This window comes from Syngnathoides biaculeatus, chromosome 13, assembly GCF_019802595.1.
Source record: "Syngnathoides biaculeatus isolate LvHL_M chromosome 13, ASM1980259v1, whole genome shotgun sequence".
In the NCBI taxonomy this organism is placed as follows: Eukaryota; Metazoa; Chordata; class Actinopteri; order Syngnathiformes; family Syngnathidae; genus Syngnathoides; species Syngnathoides biaculeatus.
In genome coordinates this window covers 18,478,620-18,503,135 of record NC_084652.1, presented here as the reverse complement: position 1 = coordinate 18,503,135, position 24,516 = coordinate 18,478,620, and the positions used below count along the sequence as shown (strand labels likewise).

Here is a 24,516-nt window from a genome sequence, read left to right as displayed (position 1 = left end):
ACAGAAACAATTTACTGCTTATCGAGTCATTGTCACTCAGTCTGATTATATTTTGTCATTGTCTAGTTTGTCTAAATGTGCACAGACATTGACTGCCATCCAGTCCACCGTTTCAAAAAACAAAAAGAACATTTCCGTATGCAAATGAGGGTCTGTCATCTCAGAACGCTTCCAGAATGAACAATAAAGCTTTCCCAAGAAAAACCGTTTCAGCGGGCGTCTGCATCAATGCGTACCTGATGGTCTTGATCATGCTGAGGCCCATCTCCACGCAGCAGTGGGCGTGGTCCTGCCGCGGCTCGGGAAGACCCGACACGCAGTAGTAACAGTCGCCCAGGATCTTGATGCGGAGGCAGTGATGCTCCTGCAAGCACAGCAGCGGGACAGATGATTTTAGCGTTCCTAGTGTGCACCGTGGCAAGAAGGAAGTCATGCACACACAAACACAAACGTTTGACTCCAGGGAGGTCATTTGGGCCCGGTCGGATCTTATCTTTATCTGACTTCCCTGACATCGAATATTGGATATCACACTTGAGGGATGAGGGCAAGTATGATGGTCACACCGAATACCAAAAAACTAATACTGTAGACATAAAAGAGCAGTTTTTTTTTTAAAACCTAAACTCTTTTTCTTCTTGAGAGTTTGGGAGAAAAAAATCCAAATATGCTGGGAATATTTTGTATTATTATTATTTTTATATTATTAATATTATTATTGTTTTCTAATCAAAAAAGCAAATACAAAATCTGGATTAAAACAGGTGTAGCCTGTTTTCCGATTTAAAAACATGAACATTTTTAAATCTTGTAAAAATAATACTTTTTCACAAATAAAGCAAAAGTTTTTTTAAGAATAATTATATTTTGGAAGAATTAATTCATATGTTGGAGAAATAACTCTTTTTTTCAAAACTAAAGCCATGTTTTTCATGATGAAAACAAGTTGAAAATTTTGAAATATTAAGAAGAAAATAAATTCTTTTCAGGATAAAGTTGCAAAATATTTAGTTATATTTTTTGATTACCAAGTTGTAGTTTTCAGAGATATTTTTTTAAAATCCCAAATTGCTTCAAAAATCTTGTGAAAATAAAGCTGTATTTTTGAAAAGAAAAAGTAGAATTTGGAGTGGCAAGGATCAGTTTTATATATTTTCTGAGCCGCGTATCCTCACAAGGGTCGCAGCAGTGCTGGAGCCAATCCTAGCCATCTTGGGCAGGAGGCGGGGCACATTCTGAACTGGTTGCCAGCCAATCGCAGGGCACATAGAAACCAACAACCATTTCCACTCACATTCACACCTATGGGCAATTTAGAGTCTCCAATGAACCTACCAAGCATGTTTTGGGGCTGTGGGAGGAAACCAGAGTACCACGCAGGCATATGGAGAGCATGCAAACCCTACACACGCGAGGCCAGATTTGAATCCGGATCTTCAGAGTTGTGAAGCAGTCGTGGTAAACCAGTCTAACAGGTGTCTATCATTGGCTATGTATTAACCGCTCAGTCACACTGCCCCCGCAGCCTCGCCCTGACCTTTTCCCTGGGGCTTAGGTGCTTTTCAGAAAAATTTTGTCAGATCCATCACTGGGATAAAAAGACAATCCTGCATTTGCTAACAACTGGGGATAAGAGTCATAAAAAAAAGAAAGCAGAGTGAAGAGCAGGTGAGAGGATTCCGAATCAAGATGGAATACAATTTTTTCTGCTCGACCATACATTTATCGCCTTTTTGATTTTTAGATGATTATACATTCCCTTCCCCCCCAAAAAATCTCAATTAAAATCTTTTACAACTACAAGCTCCTGCTTTAGTTCTCACATTGTTCTTGTTTCAAAAGACGAGGGGTGCACAAATCAAATAAACACACGGACAGACGGAGACCCAAACACTGTGCTCACATGTGCGAGGCGGTCAAAGCGTGCGAAAAGCTCATTCAACATCCGTACGAGTTCCTGAGCCGACAGCGTCGTGGAAAGATTTGTGAAGCCTTTGACGTCTGCGAAAAGAATGCTGGATAAAACACGGAAATGTCACTTGAGTGTTCACCTGGGACACAATCTTTACTTTCACATCCACCCCAAGCACAACAAGTGGCACACGTCCCACAACACAGCCCAAAGGCCGTTTTCTCGTGGCGCTTTTTAGCGCCCAAGGAATCTAACCTGACATTCTCGTAGCGGTGGATGTATATCCGATGGAATTGATGCTGGAGGTGCTCGTCCTCCACGTTGGTCATGTCGTTTATCATTTCCAGAACGACGAAGCGAGGCAGGACGGACAGAACCAGACGCTCCTGGGAATGTGAAGGCAACAACGCAAGTATTCACTTTCATTGATTGCAGTTTTCAGTCGCAGGATAACTTTTCAACCAAAGATCCAAAACAGCTACTGCGTGTTGAGAAGTTTTGACGCAAACTAACAACAGTGATTTTTTTTTCTCAAAGACGAACAGTTACAAACGTCCACCAGAATTCAGGTTATGACCACACTGGATTTGGATCTGAAGTGTTCAATTCAGTTCACAGTATGACCATATCTGTTGTTTTGTTTTCATTTGCGTAAAGCCCTTTATGTCTATCTGTGGTTGATTTTAAAATGTATTAAAAGTAAAGTTGAGTTGAGTACATGAGCTCTGGATCTGAACTTTTACCTCTCATCAGTGATGACAATGAATCCAGTAATAATTCAGTATTTGTCAACCCTGGATTTGGATCCAAACTGCATTTTAGGTATTGGTGAAGGGGTAAGTTTGAAATAACTGTAAATTTGACTTTTTCCTACTCCATTCAGACAAGCAGTGCACTGTGTATCAACATGTGATATTAATATTGTAGATTTATTTTCTGTTTTTGTACTGCATTAAAAAAAAACAGAAGTTGAAGCTTTTAAGACCAGTTTACAACCAAACTTAATGTAACGCTGAACATTTATCTTTATTTCACAACATACTGTACATCTCACCACAGTGGGCCCATTATCAAAATCGTCCTGATGTTAACGCGACAGCGTTTCCTGATGGGCAATATGTTGCTGTGATGTGAGCATTGAATCGAAAATTAGCACGTCTGAATGATTAAAGCTGGAGCGCCAGCAAGCCTTGTTGTGCTTCATTCACTCCACTGATTTGCTCAGTGTTGCATTCACTTGCACAAGGTGCGTTGAATATCCTACTACCGTATCACCGCACAGAACAAAAACTCTGGTCATTTCAATACCTATCCAATGTGAAAAACAATACTGACTTTAAAAAAAATGATTTTGTAGTTGTAAGGAAGCTACAGATTCGAGATTGACACTTTATTTATACGGATCTCAGGAAAAAAATGAGAAATTACAATGAATAGACAGGATTCAGTTTGGATTTGAACGTGAGAAGATCTGAACAGTCACATAGCGGTTTTCGGAGCTGATTCTAGAGGGTGGGAGCAGAGATGGCGAAGGCTCTCTCCCCCCAGGTTCAATGCTCTGTCCGGTGAAGTGGAGAAAGGAGGTTATTGTGGTACAGTGGAGGATACGCAAGGGGGTGTGGTGGTGGTGGAGGAGGTCGGAAGACTAGGAGAGAGCTTGTTTAAGGAGGGCTCTATGAGCGTGAGGGTTAGGATTAGCCCCGGCCCTAACCCTTTGTGCTGGATGTATTGTGGGATGGCGAGTGGAGTTTCTGAAGGAAAGAGGGGATGTTGTCTCGTGAGGGGTGTGAGTGAGCAAGTGGGTATCTGAATTCCAGTTATTCTGAAATGTATTGAGAAGGTTGGTGGATGAGCCGAAGAGGAAGCTGTTGCAGTATTCAAGTCTTGACGTGATGACAGTATGGTTGAGAGTTTCAATTGCAGTGAAGGAAAGTGGTGGGCGAAGACGGGTCATATTCTTGATGAGGAACAAAACTGTTTTCGGGATATTGTTGATAGGTTCTCAAAGGTGATGGTGTCCTCGGTTGCGGATGTGAGCGTAGGGAACCATTGTTGTCAACAAAGAGGCAGAAGTTATTGGTGTGTTTGATGAGGGAATTAGGACCAACGATCAACCTATCGGATTTAAGGGAGTTTAGTTGACCAGTATTGGCCACTCCTGCGCCTGAGCAGCATCTGCAACACTTGCAGAATCGCAATCGTCCCAGATTAATGCACTACTCGTCACTATAAACTGCGTACATTTCAAAATGGTCATTGCGCCGGACTATTGCCCGATAGTTTCAAACTGCTCTAATTGCAAGAGAACGCTGCATCTTTTTCCACTGCTATTAAAGCCTTAACACATTACCAGTAAACGTTTATTTCTCAGTGACTGATGTATTTACATCTCAAAGGTATTCTCTGTCAATTCACGGTCTGTTGTACTATAGCAGCTCCAACTACAAAGACAAATTCCTTGTGTGTTATTGATATACTTAGCAAATAAGGATGATTCTGACTCTGATTCCAGGACCAGCGAGGCACAGGAGGAGGAGATTGCAGAGCTCATGGATTAAGCCTGGTCATGGAAATGGAGGCATTAAATGATGTTGACGATGAATGCATGTAAAGGATGAACAGAAGAGGACTGAGCAGCAAGCCCTGGGGGACGCCTTTGGACAGAGGGCCAGGAGATGAAGTGCAGTGTTTCTATTGATTCATTGTTGATGGTCAGAGAGATATGATTTGAGCCAGGAACCAATATTGCAAATAAACGTGAAAGTTAAGCCAAGTCAAGCTAACACAGAACAAAGTGTGATTAAAAAACATAACTGGAATTGAAAGGTGAGCCGTAATGAACCATGATGAAAGAATTATTATAAAACATTCCTGAGTGGTAAATCAGATAACCATAAATTCATATTAAGTGGCATTAGTCCATAAAAACCACAAACAGCTGGTCTAGATACCTTGTGTATCCTGTAGCCGGAATGGATATGGGCTCCTGGCACACTTGGTTTGCTCCTATAGTAATACGCAAATTAATTTGTTGTGACCACATTGTCATTCTCTCCCAATTGAATTGAAATGATAACTTACCTGGAAAATGCTGGTGGCGAATGGCGTGCTGCTACTTTGACTATATGGCTTTCAAGTATTTGTGCAGCTGCTACGCACAGACCGGTAAATTCAAAACCACACAAGACAGGATTGGCCGAGTCGAGTGGATCCAAAAAGACCTTGATGAGACGTTTAATGAAGCTGTGAAATACGTACACACTTCACAGGCAATGCTTGTCAGATGTATAGAAACTGCCAGCCGATGCGGTGCGACGCATGTTTGCTGACTGGGATCAGCCTAGTTTACAATTATAATGGATTTGAAGGCCCAATTTAGAACCAATGTATCTTTGCTTTAACTTTTTGGTACAATTTGATTTAAATGGATGTGAGTCTGGTCAGAGCTTTGGCCTCACAGTTCTGAAGACCGGGGTTCAAATCCCGGTCCGGCCTGTGTGAAGTTTCCATATTTTCCCTGTGACTGCTTGGTTTTCTCCAGGCACTCCGTTTTCCTCCCACATCCCAAAAACATGCATTAATTGGAAACTCTAAATTGCCCTCAAGTGTGATTGTGAGTGCGACAGCTGTCCGTCTCTATGTGCCCTGTGATTGGTTGGGAACCAGTTCAGGGTGTACTTCGCCTCCTGGCCACGACCCTCGTGAGGATAAGTGGTTCAGAAAATGGATGGGTAGATCTGAGTCCCAACTTAAAAGTCCAATTTGTGGACACACTGAAACAGGATTGTGACTTTTAACTTCCATTTCACAACCACTTTTCAGGCATCTCATGATCAGACTGCATCTGGATCTGAAAGTCCAGTTTATGATTTGCACTGATCTGGATCTGACTCGAGCTGAAATAACTATGAAGTCCAGTTTGCAATCTTAACATGAGGGTCCAGTTTATGACTGCCCTGTACTGTATTTGTATCTGAACGTTTAAATCCAATTTACAACTAAACTGAATCTAGATCAAATGTTTTAAATACATTTTATGATATTAATGGACCAGGGTCTTGATAAAAACTTTGGTTTGAGATCTGAATGTTTCAATCCAGTTTACAACTATGTTGGATCTGGATCAGAGCTATTTCTGACCACTATGAAATGGATCTGAAAAGATCTGGAGCAGTCTACAATCACACCAAATCTGAATTGGAACTGTAGATCACACCGATTATGGATGTGGAACCACATTGATTCAGAAAGTGGAATTTGTAAATCAAAACTACGATTTCCATGGATTTGGATCCGATTTTGCGAAAACAACAAGGAAAGAATCTGTAGATTCAGAGAATGACTCTGATCTTCTCCACTCTTCACTGTGAATGTCTCTTTTTGAAGCCACACCTGTTCTTTCCATTTCAGCCATGGCTGAGCTTCTCACGCCTTGAGGCTTCCAGGAAAGAAGATGGTGGAAAAGCTTTCTGCACTTCACCCTCCCTCCACTTCACTGCGTAAACAAACGCCACTCACTCCCTCACTCACCCACTCACTCACTCACTCAGCGTGCTCGTGTGTGTGTTTGTGTGCGTGTGTGAAAGCAGATCGATGTGGCGTCCATGTTTGTCTCCCGTCAGCAGGCTCATTAGTAGCAGTTGCTAACATTGTGGGCTGTCAACACAAATCCATCAATCGCTACACACATCAAACTGGTCGGCATGCAATACCACATCACCATTGGACTGACAGTGCACTGCACCCTTTTATGGGTTATATAGGTGTATACGTGTATTGTATACGTTTTTGTGTGTGTGTGTTTGTGTCAAAAGACAAATAAGCCAAATAAACAACTTAGTTGTTCATTTTCAGCTTCAATATGCAGGTTCTTTTACTGGATCCCCTAGTTCTTCTCTTCACTATTTGAGTATTTTTACTATTCGCGATCGGGCTCGATCACTTTCCCTTGCAAATAACGGGGGTCCATTGTGTATATTGTATGTATGAAAACTAGAAGTGCAACTAACGATTAGTTTGAAATTCGATTAGGCTGTTGAATTTTCTTCCTGATTAATTGATCCATCTCACACAAAAAAGCATTTAAAAAATTTTCATCTGTTTAGTTAAAATAGGACATTATTTGAACTTGACAGCATGAATTTATTATAATTCAAGTACTACTTTGATCTGTCATCAGTCAGAATATCGGCAAAAAAGGTGATCACTGATTCCCAAAGTAAAAACGGACTTTTGTAAAAGTCTTACTTTGATTCAGCACAAAGATCTTCAGTCTGTTTTCATGCAGGACTATTTTAATAATTTGATAATATTTATTATTGACAGATAAAAAATAAAATTCCGAGGATATAGAAAATGTTAAGTCCAAGAAGGTGTCTTAATGATTAATAAATAAATAAAATAACTGAATACCAATGGGCTGTTGATTCATTTCTAATCAATTAGGCCCACTTGGCCCTACTTTCTGTTTTTTTGCGCTTGAATTATTATTTATTAACTTCCTAAATAAGCTTTGAAACAGTTTTCTTTCCATCTTTTTCCCACAGCACTGCCTCACATCAACTTCCAGATAAGTAGAAATTTTTAATTACTTTTTTCGAGGCACAAGTCCTTCCCTATTGTGAAAATTCACAAACTATGAAAAGACGATCCCTTAAAATTTTAAACATTCAACAATTTCACATAAAACAAGCCATCAATGTGCATTAACTGAAATGTTAACACTATTTCACTCTCTCCTCACATGAACTCTTTCCCACATAAACCATATCGCCAAAAGTATTCGTGCACCCATCCAAATAATTGGAGTCAGGTGGTCCAATCGTTTCCATGAACACAGTTGAAATAAATCGAGCACCTAGGGATGTCGACTGTTTTTACAAACATTTATGAAATGCTGAGTTGCTCTCAAGAGCTCAGTGAATTCCAACATAGAACTACAATGATACGATGCCACGCATGAAATAAGTCAAGTGATGAAATTTCCTGCCTCCTGAATATTTAAGAGACGACTGTCAGCTGTATAACAAAATGGAAGCATTTGGGGAAAGGAGCAACTCGGCCATGAAGTGGTAGGCCGTGGAAACTGACAGAGCAGGGTCAGCGGATGCTGAGGTGCATATTGCGAAGAGGTCGGCAACTTTCTGCCGAGTCAATCGCTACAGACCTCCAATCTTCATGTGGCCTTCGGATTAGCTCAAAAACAGTACGCAGGGAGCGCCGTAAAAGAGGTTTCCATGATCGAGCAGCTGCAAGTGCAATGCAAAGTGTTGGATGCAGTGGCGCAAAACACAACATCTCCGGACTCTGGAGCAGTGGAGATGTGTCCTCGGGAATGACAAATCTACCAATCTGATGGACGAGTCTAGAATTGATGTATGACAGGAAAAAGACAATTGTCGACCTGCAATGTGTCAACTGTGAAGTTTGGTGGAGGGGAGATTATGGTGTGGCATTGTTTTTACGAAAACTGGACTTGCGTTGAAAGGAGTTTTCACTGCTTCAAAATAGCAAGAGATTTTGTATAATCCCGTGCTCCCAACTGTGTGAGAACACTTGAATTAGGGTGTAGACTGAGAGCCAGGCCTTCAAGTCCAATCAGATGCGCTTCTGGAAGAATGGTCACAAAGTCCCATGAACACAGCCCTAAACCTTGTGGACAGGCTTCTCAGAAGAATTGAAGCTGTTGTAGCTGCAAATAGTCCACAAAAATAATTCATACTCATTAAGTCTTTTTCTTCGCGGGAATTGAAGCGGCTTTTTGTAAAAATAGTCGTTAGGTAAAAAAAGGGGTTAAATATAGTGACCAAAGGTCTAAATTTTCAACATGGATTCTGGTAAACCCTAGCCCTCTTTGTTCACAGCTATGTTGTTAGTGGAAGCAGTGTCCAGTCAATGGCTGAAAGGTTTTTCAATTAAATGGTTTAATCATCCACCCCTCCATTTAAAGCAGTATAACTAAAAATTTGGATTTCCATGATTTCCTCCATGAAATATTTTTGCAGCTTTAGTTTTGCTGTCTATTTCACAATTTTTTCCACATGAGAAAGGGGGAAGGGGTATTTCAACTCCATGTTCTGAAGGTGATATTTGGAGGGAAGATCTGACCTGTCTCTGGTTCTCTGTCTCCAGACGCAGCCTGGCCTCGAGGCAGCGCTGTGTTTCTAAGAAGGCCTGACGCTGGGCACGGTCCGACAGGTAGCTGATGAAGATCCCGGCCGTGTTCATGCACATGAACAGAACTGTCTGGGCTGCCACCTGAAATGCATCAGCAACAAAGTAGCTTAGCTTAGTATGGTTAGCATCACAGGACCAGGAGGTTTTGAATGTTTTTTCCCCCTTAATAAATAATATCACCATTTAAGACTTGAATTTGACATTTATTTGGTTTATATTTATAACTGTTTGTTGGTCTTAAACATTTATGTAGGGGAACACTGCAATAAAAATGAGAATTGGGGACTGGGCTTTTACTGGGACTGTATGAACATTTATGTGTTGTGGTACGTCGTAAAAAATCTGTGTTGAGATCGTGAGAAAAAATTGAGTGAATGGTGAACATCATGTAAAAAAAAGCCAATGACATTAAATTCAAGCCATGTGCTGAGTCACGGTTACTCACAGCACGTTTTTGGTTGTATATCTGTAAATTTTTAAAAAACTTTCTACCCAAAGCCCTTTGTCAGTCAGGTTTTTGTTGCCTTATAGTTTGATGTGTCTCGACAGCCAAACATTAGCGTCTAAGTGTGTAATTTGTTTACCATCTTTTCACAGCAGCTTGTGCTGAGCCGCTCTCTGGTCAGAAAGCATTTTTGGGTGAAATTGACCCATGCACTACTGCTGATTTACGAAAGAACTTTTTGTTTGGAGTTTCTTTTATGATCAGTACATCTGTTACAAAAAACCAAAACAAAACAAAAAAAAAACATTCGCTCAGTCTCGAAACATTAGTCGAAATACTAAACAGTCAAAAATTTACAATGGGGTCCAATGCTGAAAATGACTGCCAGTCAAGGACGTAATGTGACTTTACTTTTTTTTTTAACGATTTCTTTTACAGTGTTCTTGATTTGGCTTTGTGCTTTGTTGTTGACATAAAAAACCAGGAGAAGTGGCATCTTCTACTGTAAAAACACCAAATACCAAACACCAAACACCGGTGCAAATTTCTTTCTAATCCAAAAGAGAACATTTGACTTGAGACTAGATCAGAGTTTCTTTGTGCGGACTAAACACCAAAAATGTTTACATTAACCTCTCTTTAACAGTGATGGTTTGAAGTCTTTAGTTGTTTGTTCAACATGTTGGCCAGAGGACATGACACACGACCTCCTACATCCCACCACTGGTGCAGGGCAGAGATGATGTAACACAATGCAAACAGCCACACTGACTCCTGAGGGTAATTAGCACGGTGGACAAGTACGGGCGGGTCTTTTTCTAATTTTTATGCTAAAGGTCATCCAGGACGCTCATGCTGGCCCACAAGAGCCAACTAACTGTTACATTAGCAATGCAAAACACAAACACACACCACCTTTCCCCATACTGACTCAATAAATAATAACCTTAAATGTTGTGTGATGCCAACACCTAAAATCCTCCGGCATCATTAATGCCAATTGGTAATTGGGGGGCTCCAGCAAATGGATTTCCAGTGTAAAGTTAGCACCCACGTAGTAATTAGACCAGTTTTGAACTTGTAATTTTGTCTCCAGCATGTCATGGGGCTTCGCTCTGGTGAGATGTCCCCGGAACACCTCACCAGGGTGACATCCGGGTGGCATTCTATCTAGACGCCAGAACTACAGTATCTCATCTGGCCCTTCTCGATGCAGAAGAACAGTGGCTGTTTGCCCCCTTCCAGGACAACCAGGCTTCTCACCCGAACTTCAGGTGAGCGACTGGACACCGTAGGACAGAAACTCATTTCGGCCGCTTATATCTCCAATCTTGTTCTTTTGGTCACGACCCGCAGCTCATGACCATAGGTGAGAATAGGAACGCAGATTGATGGGTAAATCAAGACCTTTGGCTTTTGGCTCAGCTCTTTCATCTTTTCCCCACAACAGACTGATACAGAGTCCGCATGACTTCAGACGCTGAAGTCGATCCCGTGCTCCATTTTTCTTTCACCCGTGAATAAGAACCCGAAATATTGTACTTGAACTCCTCCACTTGGGGAAGGATCTCCTCCTCAACCCGGAGAGGGCACTTCACCCTTTTCCTTCTGAGAACCAATCTTCCCTCTAATTTTTTTATGTCTGAGCAAACACACTAAACCCCTGAGCGGCCCCTTTGACCACTGTGAGCAACATCAGACGTGTGTCATCCATTGAAGTTACATAACTTATTAAAATAATCCAATTACAGCATTACATTCCCATCAGAACACTTTTAATAAGAGCAATTTCAAGTGTTTTTGCAAACTTATAATGAAAATGTTGAACTTTTTTCCAAAAAATTTGAAAGCCTGCTTTATTCATTTCATTTATTATTTATTTTTAATTCAGAATCAGTTTTTCTTGGTTTAAAACTGAATTATTATTTGTACATCTTTTGCAATGCATGCTGACAGCTGAATAATGCTCCAGTACAATTTTATGGTGAATGTTATTTTGCTCCATGTATTTAAAAACTGATTTTTTTTTTTCTATTTGCACATACTCTGACAATCATTGGATCTTGAAAAAATAACAGGATTTCTTTTTTTTTTTTTTTACTTTCAACATTATCATCGAGATCGCTTTGCTCACTAAAGACCGGTGGTGGGCGATGCATGCAGACTCAGTCATTGTAAACATTGGTTGGCGGGCTGCGTACGTATGTGAATTGTGCCATCGGATGTAGCAGCCAGCCACTGCTCACTCATTAAATCAGATTGCAATTAGCACAAACTGAATGTTGTATGTAATACTTACAATACGAGTTGGATTTTTATTTTTTTTGGCGCACAACACAATGTCTGTGTTCTACATCAGCAGTGCGCAAGTTCAACCCATTGCTGAGGACTTTGCCGTCATTTTGGAGGTAGTGATTTTTATCACAGCGACTTCACACTTAACTACACCAGCGAGAGTTGAAAATTCTGCCTTGATGAAGCCAACAGAACTGCATCATGTAATACTCATGTCACCACACCAGACCCCCTCAATGTTTGTGGCTACACTTAGAAGTTCTCTCCATCAAGGTAATGGACAGAAGTGGTGACAAAGAGGAGCCTTTGTTGACCCAACTCTGACTGGAAACGAAGCTGACAAACTACTAGCGATGCAGACCAAACTGACACTGGCCGCACTGGGATTAGACAGCCCTTAATAGGGTTCCAGTACCTCCTTCTCTTGTTGCAATCCCCATATGTCTCCCAAATGGACATGGTCGAATGACTTCTTTAAGTCAACAAAACTCATGTAGACTGGTTATCTGAACTCCCATGCACCCTCAAGGTTCCTGGTGAGCTAATAGAAATGGTCCATTGTTCCATAGACAGGATGAAATCCACACCGCTCCTTCTGAATCTGGGATTTGACTTCCTGACAGACCTACCTCTCCAGTCCCCCTGAATAGACCTGACCACGGAGGCTGAAGAATGTGATCCCCTATAGTTGGAACACAACTTCTGGTCACCTTTCATAAAAAGGGAGACCACCACCGCGGTCTGTCAATCGAGAGGCACTGTCGGCGATGTTGGCAAGGCGTGTCAACCACCACAGCCCTAAAACATCCTGAGTGCTCAGACATTTGGGGCAGATTTCATCCACACCTTGGGGCCCTGCCACCAAGGATCTTTTTAACCACCTTGGTGAGCTCAGCCCCAGTGAGAGGTGAACCTACCTCGGTGTACCCCAAAATTTCAAAAAGTTACTCTTCCGACACTTGAGTCTATGCCTCAGCAACCACCAAAGTTGTTTATCCTGAGGAAATTGAGGAAGCTCCATGCTACTAGTAATATGATAACCCTCTTTTACACAAGTTTTACTGGAACACTTTTTTTTTCTTTTGTATTATGGCACAATTCCAAAACCTGAACAGGTCCAGTAAGAAGAGCCTCAGTTTTCTTAGTTGCCTGAACGAAATGGATTTCTTGAGACCGATTCTGATTCTGATATTTGGCCCCAAAAAATTCCGATAACCGGATGATTCACTTGATAAATATATGCCGACTAAATTAATCTATTGTTTGGTCACCTTAATTACAACAATAACTCTATGAATTAAAAGCAGAACAAGTGACTGTTTTACAATACCTTGTGTTTTTGCGCTAAAATTAAAAATGATGTCTTGCTGTGATTGTGTCTATGATCCTGATGCCCTCATACTGGTCTATTTTGTGTCTTGTGTTTCTCTCATCTAACAGCTATGCTTCATGAATCCATTTTAATTGAAAAAGATTTTTGTTTTGGTTGTTTATTATGATTGTATGTTTCATGTATAGTGCTTTGTTACAGCTGCGGCTGTTCTGAAAGGACTATACAAACTCCAATTTCAATTAAACTGAGTCATTGCGTTACATGCAAATATCAACCCAGTATATTGATTTGCAAATAGTTTTCGACCAACTGAATGTTCACTTGAATACATTACAAATACAAAATATTTAATGTTCAACTTTATTTAATTCCAAATCGTTACTCGCTTTGAATTTGATGCCTATTACAACAAAAAAAAGTGGAGGGACAGGGGCATGTTTACCACTGAGTTCCATCACCTTTCCTTTTAACAACACTCAATAAGCGTTTGGGAACAGAGGACACTAATTGCTGAGGCTTTGTAGATAGAATTCTTTTCCATCGTTGCTTGATGTACAACTTCACTTGCTCAACAGTCTGGAGTCTCCGTTGTGAAGACAGATTATACTGGTACAAAGCAAGTCTAGTACATGCGGTCCTTTTCTCCCAACCCAGGCTGTTGTAATGTGCAGAATGTGGTTTGGTATTGTCTTACTAAAATAAGCAGGGACATTCCTGAAAAAGACTTCCAGCATTAATGGTGTTTTCACAGATGTGCAAGTTACCCATGTCATTGGCACTAACCATAGCTTCATAGATGATGGTTTTCGAACTTTCCGCTGATAAAAATCAAGTTGGTCCTTTTCCTCTTTGGCCCGGGGAACACAACAACGATTTGAAATGTGGTCAGACAACAGTACACTTTTTCATTTTTCATCAGTTCGTATCAGGTTAGCAAAGGCCCAGAGAAGCCAGCCAGCAGCATTTCTGGGTGTTGTCACTACTGGCTTTTGCTTTGCATGGTAGACTTTTAATTTGTAGATGTAACGTTGAACTGTGTTAAGTGAAAGTGTTTTTTTGAAGCGTTCCTGAGCCCACATGGCAATACCCTTAACACATTGATGCCAATTTTTAATGCAGTGCCGGCTGAGGGATTGAACATCACGGGGGTTCAATTTTGGTTTTAGGCCTTGCAGTTTACATACATAATTTTTCCTGATTGCCAAAGTCTTTTGATGATGTTACGCCGGAAGATGACGAAATCCCCAAATGCCTGGCAATTGTACTTTGAGAAATTTTGCTCTTAAGCAGTGGGAATACTTTCTCACGCAGCTGTTTACTATGTGGTGAATCTTGCCCTATCCTTGGTTGTGAACAACTGAGCCTTTCAAAGCTCCTCTTCTACCCAATCATGATGGCTATGTGTTTCCAATAACCCTGTTCACCTATAGGATCTTCCAAACACGTGTTTTTTTTTTTTTTAATTAACATTACTTAACTTTTGTTACCACTGTATGTTTTGGGGAATGTGCTGCAGGCATAAAAAAAAGATTATCTGTAAAAAACAATAAACCTCACCAGTTTGATCATTAAATAGCTTGTCTTTATAGTGTAGCATTCAACCGAATATTGTATAGGTTGAAAGTATTTTCAAAATCATTGTACTCTGCTTTGAGTGTGTTTTACACGTCTCAACTTCGTGCATTGGAATTAGGGGTTTTTATATAGTACAACAGCCGGAGCTGTAACAAAGCGCTGTAAACAAAATAATACAATCATGCGAAAGTGCTCATCACAGTTTGATTCCCTCTTGTTGCACAATTGGAACTTCATTGGAACTGAGATTACTGGGAAAATCTACTTTTTAATGATCCGCGTGTAACCAATCAATACGTCTGCAGTAAAAGAACATTCACGATTGGAACACAAACACGGTGGAAAATTTACACCGGTGACGTTGGAGCAGGTGGTGACTGGTCGGCGACCGGTCGACAGTGGGCGGCAGAATGGCATGCATGAAAAAGCAAACAGAGTATTTATTTCACATTCGCATGCCGCGTGGGAGGATGAGAAGCTCACCCTGGTCTTCTCAAGACGCACACAGAAACACACACTCGCACGCATCCCCCCTGAGGACATTACGGTGTGCTACTCTGTGTTATTGGCAATCTCTCCCAAGACACCATCAGCACTGATTCAATTTCTTAGCTGCGCCCCTGAAGGTCTGGGCCCCCAAAGGCCAGGCCCGCCCACGAGACGCAAATGAGAAAGCAGACAAGCTGCAGCGTTTTGTTTTTGGAACATGGCACGTGCTCGTTAGAGGCAAATGCTACCCAGGAGGATATTTTTAACAAGGACTCATTAGTAGCAGGAACATGTTACATGGAAAAGAAGTTAATAGACATGCCAATCACGTTTCTCTCTCTCTCTCTCTCTCAAACACACACACACACACACACACACACACACACACACACACTTGTATTTCATGCAAGTAATTTTTCATTGAGAGTGAACCGAGACATATTGTTTTTTTAACAGCTTTTTTTACAATATACAGTGGAGCCTGGAGATCCCAGTGACCCAATGAGTTTTTCAAGATACCAGTAGTCGTTGGGCCAATTTTTTTGCTTTAACTTGCGAGCACAAACTTTAGTTACATGTGTGATATGGTGGCAGTAAACTCATTTCAACTCACTCCACAGCAAGCAGTGGCAGATGGAATTTGTAAACAATTCCTCCAAAAAAGGTCCAGTTAACTGTTATTCATCCATCCATTTTCTTTCCCGCTTATCCTCACAAGGGTCGCGGGAGTGCTGGAGTTTATCCCAGCTGTCAACAGGCAGGAGGCAGGGTACACCCTGAACTGGTTGCCAGCCAATTGCTGGCCACATGGAGACAGACAACAGTTGCACTCACAATCACACCTAGGGGCAATTTAGAGTGTCCAATTAATGTTGCATGTTTTCGGGATGTGGGAGGAAACTGGACTGCCCGGAGGAAACCCAGGCAGGCACGGGGAGAACATGCAAACTCCACACGGTGGGCTGAGATTGAACCTGGGTCCTCAGTACTGTGAGGCCAACGCTTTCCAGCTGCTCCACCGTGCCGCCCAAAAAGAGCCACACAGTGGCCATTTAATTGATGCAGTGAGGCAAAAGAAGTTCGTTTTGTTTGAATTCTGTTTAATTATGTCACAGCTGTAGGTTTTTATGAAGTACAATATTTTAGAGTGCATTTTTTTCTCATTAAAATACACGTTACAACAATTGTTGATTTTTTGGGGAAGGCTGGAACCGATGATTGGCATTTCCAATGTTTTCAAATCGTGTTTTGAGTAATGGGCATTGTCATGGAATGAATTAAATTTGTATCACACTGTATCATGAGCCAAAAATGTCATAAAAAGTCTATTAGGAAAGTAGCAATTTTTTTATTTTTATTTTATGCAACCTTGCCTGTCCGGTGTATTTGTTCCTAAATCACGGGTGAGCAAACGCAGGAAGTTAGCGGTAAGGGGATTTTTGCAAGATGAGTTTAACACAAAGTTAACATTTTGGGGGAAAATTATTACATTAATATAGGCAATTATGAACACGAATGGACACTACTCGCGTGAGGGCCCGTTCCCTTCCCCCCTGACTGTATATTCTTTATTATGTTTTCATCAAACATCAGGATGATCTGGACTGACCCAGACCTCATCACCATGGTAACAACACTCACACACACAGAGAACCACACCAACATGACCCCTCAAACATTAGTGTCACTGACATGCATCCAAGCAACAATCCTCATGTCATCCAGAATATTCTTCAAAGTGGTACAGTTTGAAACATCAAGCCTGCAGATAATGATTCACGCTCACGTGAACGCATGCTAAAGATGCTAAGTGTTTGTTTTTGAGCCGCGGGGGGAGTGGGGGAGGTAATTCACTCAGCGCCGAGTGGAGGGGATAAACCACGACACGAACATCTGAAGAGGAAGAATGCAAGTCCACAAGAAAGTGAGACATGAGATGCATTTTTGGGGAATAGGATCGGTGAGTTTAATATGCTGGACCTAGATAATTTATAAAAACCCCTTTTGTCGTGATTAATAAATTGGGAAAGAGTGAAGGATTATAAACACAGCAATTGCATTCTAAATAGTTCATTTCTTCCACCTTAATCCTTATAAATGTATTTTTTATATAGTCAACCCCTTCAATGACTCCAGGGCTGAAAAGATTAATCAAATATTCACGCTAAAGGAATTTTTATACAGTGGTTTGTACAGTTGACTTAAGGGATAAAATCCTTTCCCAAATACTCCCTAATTACTATAATGGGAATTTTATGCAGTGGACAATATAGTAGAAAAACCACAAAATCACAAGATTTTTATATTGTAAACTATATAGTTAACTCTTGTTTGAAATCATGCATTAAATAATCTAATAATTATAATGTTTTTACATACACCCATCCATTTTGCAAGGTAGTCACGAAGGTCATGGCAGTGCTGGAGCCCAAGACAGTTACCTTTGGGAGAAAGGCGGACTACAGCCTGTAGTGGTCACGAGTCCGTATCAATGGACGTACAGACACTGCCACTGAGTGGGACTCGACCCAACGCTGCCTGCACCAAAGTGAGACGACTGGACCACTAGACCATCAGTGATTGATTGTTCATATTCAGTGAACTATATAGTTGACTCAAGTTCTGAAACAATCAAATACTACAGGGATTTTTATACAGTTGACCCTTTTGCTGAAACGATTAACCAAACACTCCTTAATCACTTTATAAGGATTTATATATTATGTGCTGTATAATTGAGTCCTGGCCTGAAAGAATTAATCAAATACTCACTAATCACTACAGAGGTATTTTTATACGGTCAAATATATAAATTATTATTGGGCTAAAACGATTAATCAAATACTCCCTGATCACTCATTATGGAGTTTTACAAAGTGGACTCGAAAGTTGAAATAAATAGAATCTATCTGCTCTGGTATTTTGCTCTAGTTACAATTAGATTTCATATATGTAATAATTCATGAATTTATTTTGTGCAGTAAAAGTCAAACAATATCCCACCTACAGAAAATAATAATTTTGTATTTTGGGCACACTAGGGACACAACATACAGGAAAGCCTACAGTATACTTACAACAAATTCCGTCTGCACTAGGCTCTAAGATAAAGAATAAGGAAGGATTCCCAACAGCCAAGAAGGCACGACGCAATTTGATGCCAAAATTTTGCATCATCATCATCATCATCATCATTTTCTTCTTCTTCTTCTTCTTCTTCTTCTTCTTCTTCTCTTTCAGACAAGTTTTCACATGCAAGGATTTGCGCAGCTTAGCGTGGCAAACATGGTCTGCTTGGACCGGCTCGTGTCTGTTGTTGACCTTTGACCAGCTGAGGCACTAAGCCACGACGCACTCCAGCACACATCTAAAGATGGCTGCCAGCGAGGATGTGATCGGTCACTTTTTCGAGGATGAACACGATTTGAACACAAGAATCATCTGCAGGTTTCATGCAAGTCAATTTTCCAAAGTCAAAAGCATTTTTAGGATTTTTTGGGGATCGACTTAATTCGTGAAATATAACCACAAGGAGTGGTTGATAGAGACTCCATATTTTGCATTATTATACATCTATTCGTTTTCATTATACTCATTAGGACTGTGAAAGGCAGTGTAGTCCCATTCACATTTGTGGGCAATTTAGTCCACCCAAAAAAACGTCATGTTATGACAACAAATTCGTATCTATTCAATTCATATTAAAAAAAAAGTTGTTATAAAGTTATAAAAAAAGATGGATTTTGCAGTTTATTTTGGGGGGGGGGGGCTGGAACAAATTAAGTGCATTTCCATTCATTTTAATAGGGAATGATGATTTGAGATACAAATGTTTCATTCTGGAAATTTTATTATTATTTATTATTATATTATTATGTTATTTAGAAAAAAAATGTCTCATTCTGGGAACATTAGTATAATCCATCCATCCATTTTCCGGGGTGCTTATCCTCATGAGGGTCCCGGGAGTGCTGGAGGCTATCCCAGCTGTCAATGGGCATGAGGCAGGGTACATCCAGAACTGGTTGCCAGCCAATCGCAGGGCACATGGAGACAGATAATAGTCCCATTCACAATCACACCTTGGGGCAATTTAGAGTGTCCAATTAATGTTGCATGTTTTTGAGATGTGGGTCTTCGATTAATAATCCATGATTTGGGATGTAGTAGCTGGAGAAACCCCACACAGGCATGGGGAGAACATGCAAACGCCACACAGGTGGGGCGGGGGTTGAACCCGGGACCTCAGAACTGTGAGGCCAACACTTTGCAGCTGCTCCACCGTGCTGCCTATTAGTATAATATGATATATAACTATAATATACAGTGGTTAATAGTCACCAAAATTGAGTCTTTTTATGGGCATATTATACGGAATTTGTGGCCACAAATTAGTATTTTGCGGACAAATTATTCCCATTTTTTAATGATAAGAAAATTATTTATTTTAAATATTTTTGTTGACCCCCAATCTACGGCTCGTGAAAGTGTCTTTTATCTATGGATTCCTGAAGTAATGATCCATCAAGACTTCAAGTTTGGCCAAATTTGCCACTATCGTGCCACTTTATCAGTATTCTGCGTTATCACTTGACAGGAGACATTTTCATCTGTGCGTGCGTGTGCAAACGTGCGAGGAGCAGCTGGCAGAGTGAGGCCTCCCGTTGGCAGCGCTAGTTTGTCCAGTATCAACGCTGGCGAGGGTGCTGGAAGGCACGCCGGCGATCAGACCGGGTTTGGCACGCCAGGCGGGATTGGAAAAACCGACCACGGCAAGATTTTCTTTCCTTCTGACAGGATAAGATGTTACGGCTCAAATCCCGGCAGAACACGTGAAAACATCAGCGATACAGCGCAGTGCTTGGTAATGTTGGAGGATTATTTATAAAATCATTTGAATGTAATAATCTGGACTCTGGTAGAGTTAGTGTTCCCCCATGTTTGGGTCAAAACACGAGCATTTCAAATGCCATTAATCCGTTACGACCTACCCCGAGAGACCATTAGAATTGTCCCACTCCACCACTCCTGCAACTCTTGTGAGTATAAGCGGCTCAGATAATGGATGGATGATTCTTTATTAAACTGATTAAAGTGTTTTGTAAAGAATTAAACCATTTCTGTCCCACTTTTTGCTTCACTTCAATGGACAATACTGCTCCTTCTGGTGTGTCCACCTCAGCCACATGGGGGCAGTATATTACAGACATAAATTAAGTCCTCAGTAAGCCACATTAATATTTGTCATTCTATTAAGCGGATAAATGATACATGTCTGTGAGTGTTCATGTAATAGCCGGTCTACATGTGTTGCTTCATGTATAATGTTCAAATATCTGTTGCTTTAATGGTTAAAGCACCGGTAATTAGATACTCTACATTAGTAGCTAACGGTTGGTTAACAGTTAGCCAACCTATTGTCTTCCCCTAATGTGTTAGCATTATGCTAGGATATTTTATTGTTTTAAAGCATGAGTAACAAACAGGTTAACGCCTCCTTTTTCTTTCACTTCCCCAATATAACGTTCACCTTTCAAGTTGATGCTTGCAAGTCAAAGCAGAATAAAACAAAAAAAAAAATCAGCTAGAGAGCTCGTATCTTGAAAAATTCGTAACCAAAGGAAACTCGTATTTCAAGGCAGCAATGTAGTTTAAGTTAAGGACTTCCATTCAAATCACCTGTCAAGGCCGATTGCCCTTTCTGATTGGCTAAAATGTCCGACAGTTTGAGAACATAGCACCACCTCCTGCTTTGGCATGCCCTTGACAACCCGTCAACATGCCCAAAAAAATAGAAACGTGCCGCTTTGAGCAGCAGCCGGCAACGCCCACGGAGGCAAGCTGTGATGGAGACAGACCCAAGGATGAGGAGGCGTCACGTCAAGCTGACTGGTCGCCCAATATGCTGCCTGACAGATGGACGCTTTGTGATTGAAACACAATTTGTCGGTGTCTTTGTGTGTACAAGACACAACGTTCCCAACATCTTTGTCACTTTGTGGCATCACTTCATTTACCCAAACTTTTGTCCAACTCCCACATTTTTGTTTCATTCCCTGAATGCCCAATACATTTACCAATATTTTCTTTTCATTTTCTGATTATATGACAATGTATTTGTTCACACTTTTTTTCACTTCCATTTTGTGTCCCTATTGCAGGGGTGCTGAATGCGTCGATCGCGATCGACTGGTCGTTCGCAGGACAGCGTGGCAAAAAAAAGAAGACGTCAAAGAATGTTCCCTCTAAACTGCGTGCGTGCACAATTGTGCACCGCTGATGCAGTCTCTTCGCAGATATTCTGCGTTGCACAAAAAAAAAAAAAAAAGAATCCAATGCAAATTGAAAGTATAACAGTTATTCAGTTTGTGGCATTTTGTGATCTGAGTGAGGGATGACTGGTTGTTACATCCAATGGCACAATTCACATAAGTACTGTAAAAAATGAAAAGAAGAAGTCGCTGATTTCTTTTGGTAGCACACGGAACTTTCTCTAACAGCGACAGCTGCTCCGCCACGCTCTCTTTTTCCTAGTTTACCTTACACACACACACCCCCCATCCTCTTAAAGACATACACTCATAATTACAAATGTTACAGTAATTACGCACCCCATCAATGTGTTTTATAATGACAGCGCCCAACACCGCTGCTTTAGTTAGCAACACAGTCGGGGCAATGTAGGGCAATGACGAGCTCGACATGCTGCTTATGTTTACTTTCAATATTAATGGAGAAAGTTAAAAAAGAAATGCTGTTGTTTTAAAATCCAATGACTGTCAGAGGATGTGAATAATCGAAGAAAAAGTGGTTAAACTGGATGAGATTTTCTCTTTTCTGAGTGGGAAAGGTCTGGTCTGAAGCCAAAGTAGAAAGTGCAGGATGAGATGGTGTGTCATTTTAAAATTCTGCCTTGGCACAGCCTGATCCAGGATGAAAGCACAGACAATACAGTGCAGAAAAGCTAATTCTGTATTTTAAATATAGGAGGTAACATAACATTATCCTTAAAACGGTTTGGGAGCATCTTTGTCTCCCTCTGCATTTTTGGATTTTTCACTTCCAATACCCATCCTAATACTGTTGTCCATATCTTTTTTCACTTCCTTTATTTACCAATACTTTTTCCACAGTGTTTCCTCTTCCACCTTTTTCATGTTTTATTTTTGCTTCCTATTTTTGTTTCAATACACGTCAAATTTGGTGGGTTTTTTTTTCTGAATGATAGTTTTGGTACATATTTGGCTTCTGTCTGTGTGACTATGCCTGCTTCTAATCTTTTATTTTGATTTTTTTTTTTTTTTTTTTTTTTGCTTGACCTATTCCACAAGGACACACGTAAACAAGTTAGCCTGGGGCTAAGTGTGAGGTTATTTTGGATCCCTGAGGAGAGGTACAGCAGCCAGCGGGAGGAGAGAAACCATCCGAAATGTAGTCACCGACTACTAAGGTCCTGGGAGACGGCGTGGCGCCAGTCAGGAGTGGGAATAAAAAAACCAAGAATAGAAAACAAGCAGAGATGCCAAGTGCACCACAGCGCTAATGGACTCGATTCTGTTTCTTTTAGCACCTCCTCGGGCGCCCGTACAGAAAACATTCTTCCAAGAACCAAAATCCAAACTCTGATTTTAAGTCATTTTCATTGCAGAATTCTGCATGTTTTTAATTTTACACTATTTTGACTCATCTTTTGTGTGACACTATAAGCACTGAACCAACACTGTTTAAAAAGAACCTGTAGAATTTACCCAATAAATTTTGTGTGACAACTTGGAACCACTTTAATTCGGTAAATTTAAATCACATGATTTTGGTAAAAAAAAAAAAAAAAGAGTACCTTAGTTCAATAGCCATAAAATACTGATAAAACTTGAATAAAGTTTACCACTGTGATTCCATTCCAACCACAGCAGCCAAGTGGGGGTCATGTGGGGGAGTGCATGATATTTACAGTATACCAGAAGAAAGCGAAGACTCTTCTTTCACTAGAAAAATAAGTTATCTCACATCGTCTCGACTACCTAATGTCACGTCCCATCGGAACGAGAGTCGGACCCAAATGCAGGACTCGGAAGATGCAAGGTAGTTCAAGGAGACACGTTTATTATATGCAGAGGTAGGGGATCGAGCAAGCAGTCCGGTGCAGCAGCGGTAGTTGGGACGTCGGGCGAAGAGAGCAGGTGAGCGGGCAGGCAGGAGTCGGTACACAGGAGAACAATCAAAGCAGGCAGAAGTAACGAAGGAGTCAGGCTTACAAGGTTGGTCGGAGAACGGACGAAGGTCGGTACACACAGGTTCGATCAGGGATACCGGAGCACACGAATGGGACATGAAGATCATACGAACTGGCGCCGGCCAGTTCGCATCGCGGTCATATAAATCCACAGCATAATCAGGCTGCATGAGGCGGAGGTGTGCACCTTCCAATCAGCGCACCTGCGCGGCCACCCGCACAGCTCGTGCTGAAGCGGCAGGATCATGACACCTAAGATGATCAGTTGATACTCTCATAAGGATGACATCAGGGAGTCATGTCCAGATAACATGACAGCCTGTTCAGCCCAGACCGATCAGAAATCACACGGCAGTGTTTTGAGCTTTTTACTGCGCAGCTTCTGAAAAGGCATTAAAAATGCCTTCCGTTGATGCATAGATTGAGGTCATAGGTTCATTTGAAGAGTTCAGACGCAAAAGCAGATATACAGTATCCATTTTTGTTGTTTCTGTAGATTCATATGAATCAAAGATCTACAGAAACAACAAAAATGGATAAATCTGCTTTGGCGTCTGAATTCTTCATATGTCCATTAATGACCAGAAGTGTTTTTTTAAAGTTTGCCTAGCAACAAGGATGTCACGTTGACATCACAAGGGACTGTATTACGGTATCTTGTTGGTTCATTCAAATAATGATGTACATTTGAATTAGAAATCTGCAACTTCAAGCTTTCTGTTAGTTCCAGACATGATGTGGGTTTTTTTTGTGTTTTGCGCCGAGCAGCAGACGATTCTTGTCATTGATTTCTCGTCATTGCTACTTTTCTCATAGAGATTTTGCTGTACCCTCTCAATAAAAGCATTTGTTCTTATAAGGCGTTAGGGTAAGACATTCTCACTAGTTCCAACTTGAAGGGATCCGTCCATCCGTTTTCTTAGCTGCTTATTCTCACAAGGGTCATGGAAGTGCTAGCACTTATTCCTCCTGTCAATGGGCATGAGGCGGAGTACACCCTGAACAGGTTGCCAGCCAATCGCAGGGCACATAGAGACAAACACCCGTACTCACCATCA

At 41.0% G+C, this 24,516-nt stretch overlaps 1 protein-coding gene across 1 annotated transcript in view; it reads right to left on the bottom strand.

Annotated features, from left to right (window-relative positions):
• The window catches only part of adcy8 (adenylate cyclase 8 (brain)), an 81,212-nt gene that overhangs the window by 36,527 nt on the left and 20,169 nt on the right, over positions 1-24,516 (bottom strand). Inside the window, exons 2-5 of the mRNA XM_061838191.1 lie at positions 9,020-9,169; positions 2,168-2,298; positions 1,904-2,015; positions 237-364 (exon numbers count right to left, since the gene is read on the bottom strand). Of these exons, the coding sequence (XP_061694175.1) occupies positions 237-364; positions 1,904-2,015; positions 2,168-2,298; positions 9,020-9,169 (521 nt within the window). The remainder of the gene's footprint in view (positions 1-236; positions 365-1,903; positions 2,016-2,167; positions 2,299-9,019; positions 9,170-24,516) is intronic.